The sequence below is a fragment of the Plasmodium gaboni genome, chromosome 5 (assembly GCF_001602025.1).
Source record: "Plasmodium gaboni strain SY75 chromosome 5, whole genome shotgun sequence".
In the NCBI taxonomy this organism is placed as follows: Eukaryota; Apicomplexa; class Aconoidasida; order Haemosporida; family Plasmodiidae; genus Plasmodium; species Plasmodium gaboni.
The window spans coordinates 507034-510027 of record NC_031485.1 but is presented as its reverse complement, the minus strand read 5'-3'; the positions used below and the strand labels follow the sequence as shown (position 1 = coordinate 510027).

Sequence of the window (2994 nt, the reverse complement as noted above, 5' to 3'; positions counted from 1 at the left end):
AAAAAAAAAAAAAAAAAAATATATATAAACATATATATATATATATATATATATATATTTATATATATGTAAAACATTTATTTTATATCTTATTATTTATCTTGAGGTTCTTTTGTTCTTTCTTATTATACAACTTAAAAAAAAAAAAAAAAAAAGTATATGATATATATATATATACATATATATTGTAACATATATAACGTTTTGCTTTAAAAAGCACAAAAAAATAAGATAACTAAATGAATAAATAAATAAAAAAAAAAAAAAAAATATACATATAAATATATATATATATATTTTATATATATATATATATATTTTTATTTTCATTTCCATTTTTATACCTTTTGTCACATTATTAATTGAGACAAGATGAGAGCTGTATATGTGTCTCATTTTGTAGGTATGGTTGAAATAAAATTGAAAAAAAAGAAAATCCAGAGAGAAGAAGAAAGAATTAATCTTTTAAAAAATTTTCTGAATGGTATATTAATATTAGTTGATAAATAATGTTGTAGATTATTTTTATTTAATTTTGTATTAAATGGTGAAAAAAAAAGAATTAAGAATTCAGAATATTTTTTATTTTTGAATAATGAAATTAAATTATAATGAAAAGGATTATAAAGTTGATAAATTTTATATATTATATAATATGAAATAGTTATTGAATTTCCATTATCAAAAAAAATGATATAATTATTTTTATTATTTTGTTTATGATTATAATAATTTTTAATTATTTGATCATATATATTATAAAGATTAAATGCTACATTTTTTGAACGTTCTATATCTATAACTAATTGTAAAAGAATTATAGAGAAATCAACCCACATAAGATTATTCATAAAACCAGAATCAAATTTTGTATTATCATATTTATTGATATTATAATAAAAAGAATAACAAGTTTTATTCTTATCATTATAAATTGATTCATTATAATTCTTTATGTTAATAAAATTTTGATATAAATGAGGATGAACATTTTTTTCAAATTGAATATTATTAAATTCATATGATTCATATTCACTATCTTTTTTTAAACGTGATGAAATTAAATATTTATAATTTTCTTTTAATAATATATTATAAAATATTATACAATTCTCCCAAAAAAAATTATTCATATATTGTAACATATTTCTATAATCATATTGAAGGACATTAAAAAAATATATACAATACTTTCCTTCTTTATAATATAATTTAAAATTATCTTTTCTATAATCTTCTACACGTTCATATATATTTATTTCTTTATGTATATACTCATATGGATTCAGTTTATTTTTATCTATCATTTGATCTTCAAAAGTATTAGATTCTTTATTATTAATATTTAAATGGTTGTTTGAAGTATCACATAAGGAATTCTGCCTATAATTATTAGGAATTTGGTTATCACATTTTTTGTCATCACATTTTTTGTTATCACATTTTTTGTTATCACATTTTTTGTCATCACATTTTTTGTCATCACATTTATTGTCATCACATTTTTTGTCATCACATTTTTTGTTATCACATTTTTTGTCATCATTGTGATGACTCATGTTCTGGTTCATATCTTTATTTTTGCATGGAGGTGGTAAGGAACATCTATATATTTCATTATAATGTTCTTCTAAATTAAATCCTTTTTCTTTAAAAAATATCATAAGATTGTTGATGTGTAGATTTATTATTCTTTCTTTTTCTTGTAAAGTATAATTTGAAATATCTTTTAAAAAGTTGTTACTTAAAAAATGTTCGTATGAAGATATGACATTTTCTTGGCCCTTACCAACATTATTATTATGACTACTACTATTTGATGATGGATACATATATTTCATAACATAATGCAAGTAACTAAAATATGAAATAAAAATATTATACATATATAAACTCTCTTCACTTAATTCTCTATAAGCAGTTTGAATAGGATATTTTTCTTCCGCATTTTTTTTTCCTCCTAAAATATTTAATTCTCCTTCTTTTCTTTTTTTCTCCTTTTCTTCTTCGTTAGTTATTTTCATCATATCTTTTGCTGTCAGTGGATCTGATCCTAGCAAAAATTTTATATTGATCCCTTTTGGGTTCGTTTTCACATTTACATTATGGTAATAATTATTATTATCATCATTATTATTATTATTATTATTATTATTATTATCATCATTTATATCTGCTTTTACAAGAAAAAATCCTGCAGCTTTATAATGATTTATTATTTCTTCAGGAAATGCACAACTTAAATTATAATTATATTTTAATTTGCCTACATTATTATGATCATGTTTATCTTCCTCATTTGTTTGATTGAAATTATTTTTGTGTTCATTCATTTTCATTATATTCTTACAATTATTATTGTGATGAATAAAGTTTTTGTTCTTTTTCATATAGGGGTACCTATTTATATATTCAAAAAAGTAACGATCAATATATTTAAAAGATAAATCCTTTATAGAATCTCCTCCTCTTTTATATAGGCCCCGAAAATATGGTAATATAAAATTATAGGATACCAATTTTTTGTATTTATATATATTATAATTATTTTCTAATCTATATAATATATTCTCTTTTAGTTTATTCAATTTGTTATTTATAACTATATTTTTCTTCTTATTATTATATATATATAAATATATATATTTATTCTTAACTTTATTTATTTTGTATGAATGTATATCATCGCATTTATTATTCTTCAAAGACAATTTGTTACCACTCTTATTCTTATATAGAAATTCTCTTTCTTTATCTTTAATATTAAGCAAACTTATCTTCTTCGATTTGTTATCAGCTCTATATTCGTATGTATTCTTATAATAATTTGAAAAACTAATCCTTGCGAAACTAACATTATTAATAGAAAAAAATAAATAATTAAAAAAAAAAAAAAAAAATTTGGGCTCCAAGGGTATCAAAATTAAAGAAAGCAAGAAAATTAAAACATAAACATATGAAAACATATATATGAATATAAATATATATGTATAT

General features: G+C 18.9%; 1 protein-coding gene across 1 annotated transcript; it reads right to left on the bottom strand.

The window, feature by feature from the left end:
* Nucleotides 1-392: 392 nt before the first annotated feature.
* Nucleotides 393-2966, bottom strand: PGSY75_0514200 (hypothetical protein; the record flags this gene model as incomplete). Its single annotated transcript, XM_018784422.1, has 1 exon — nucleotides 393-2966. The coding sequence occupies one exon, from the start codon at nucleotides 2964-2966 to the stop codon at nucleotides 393-395; it is 2574 nt and encodes an 857-aa protein (XP_018643077.1).
* Between the last annotated feature and the right edge of the window lie 28 nt (nucleotides 2967-2994).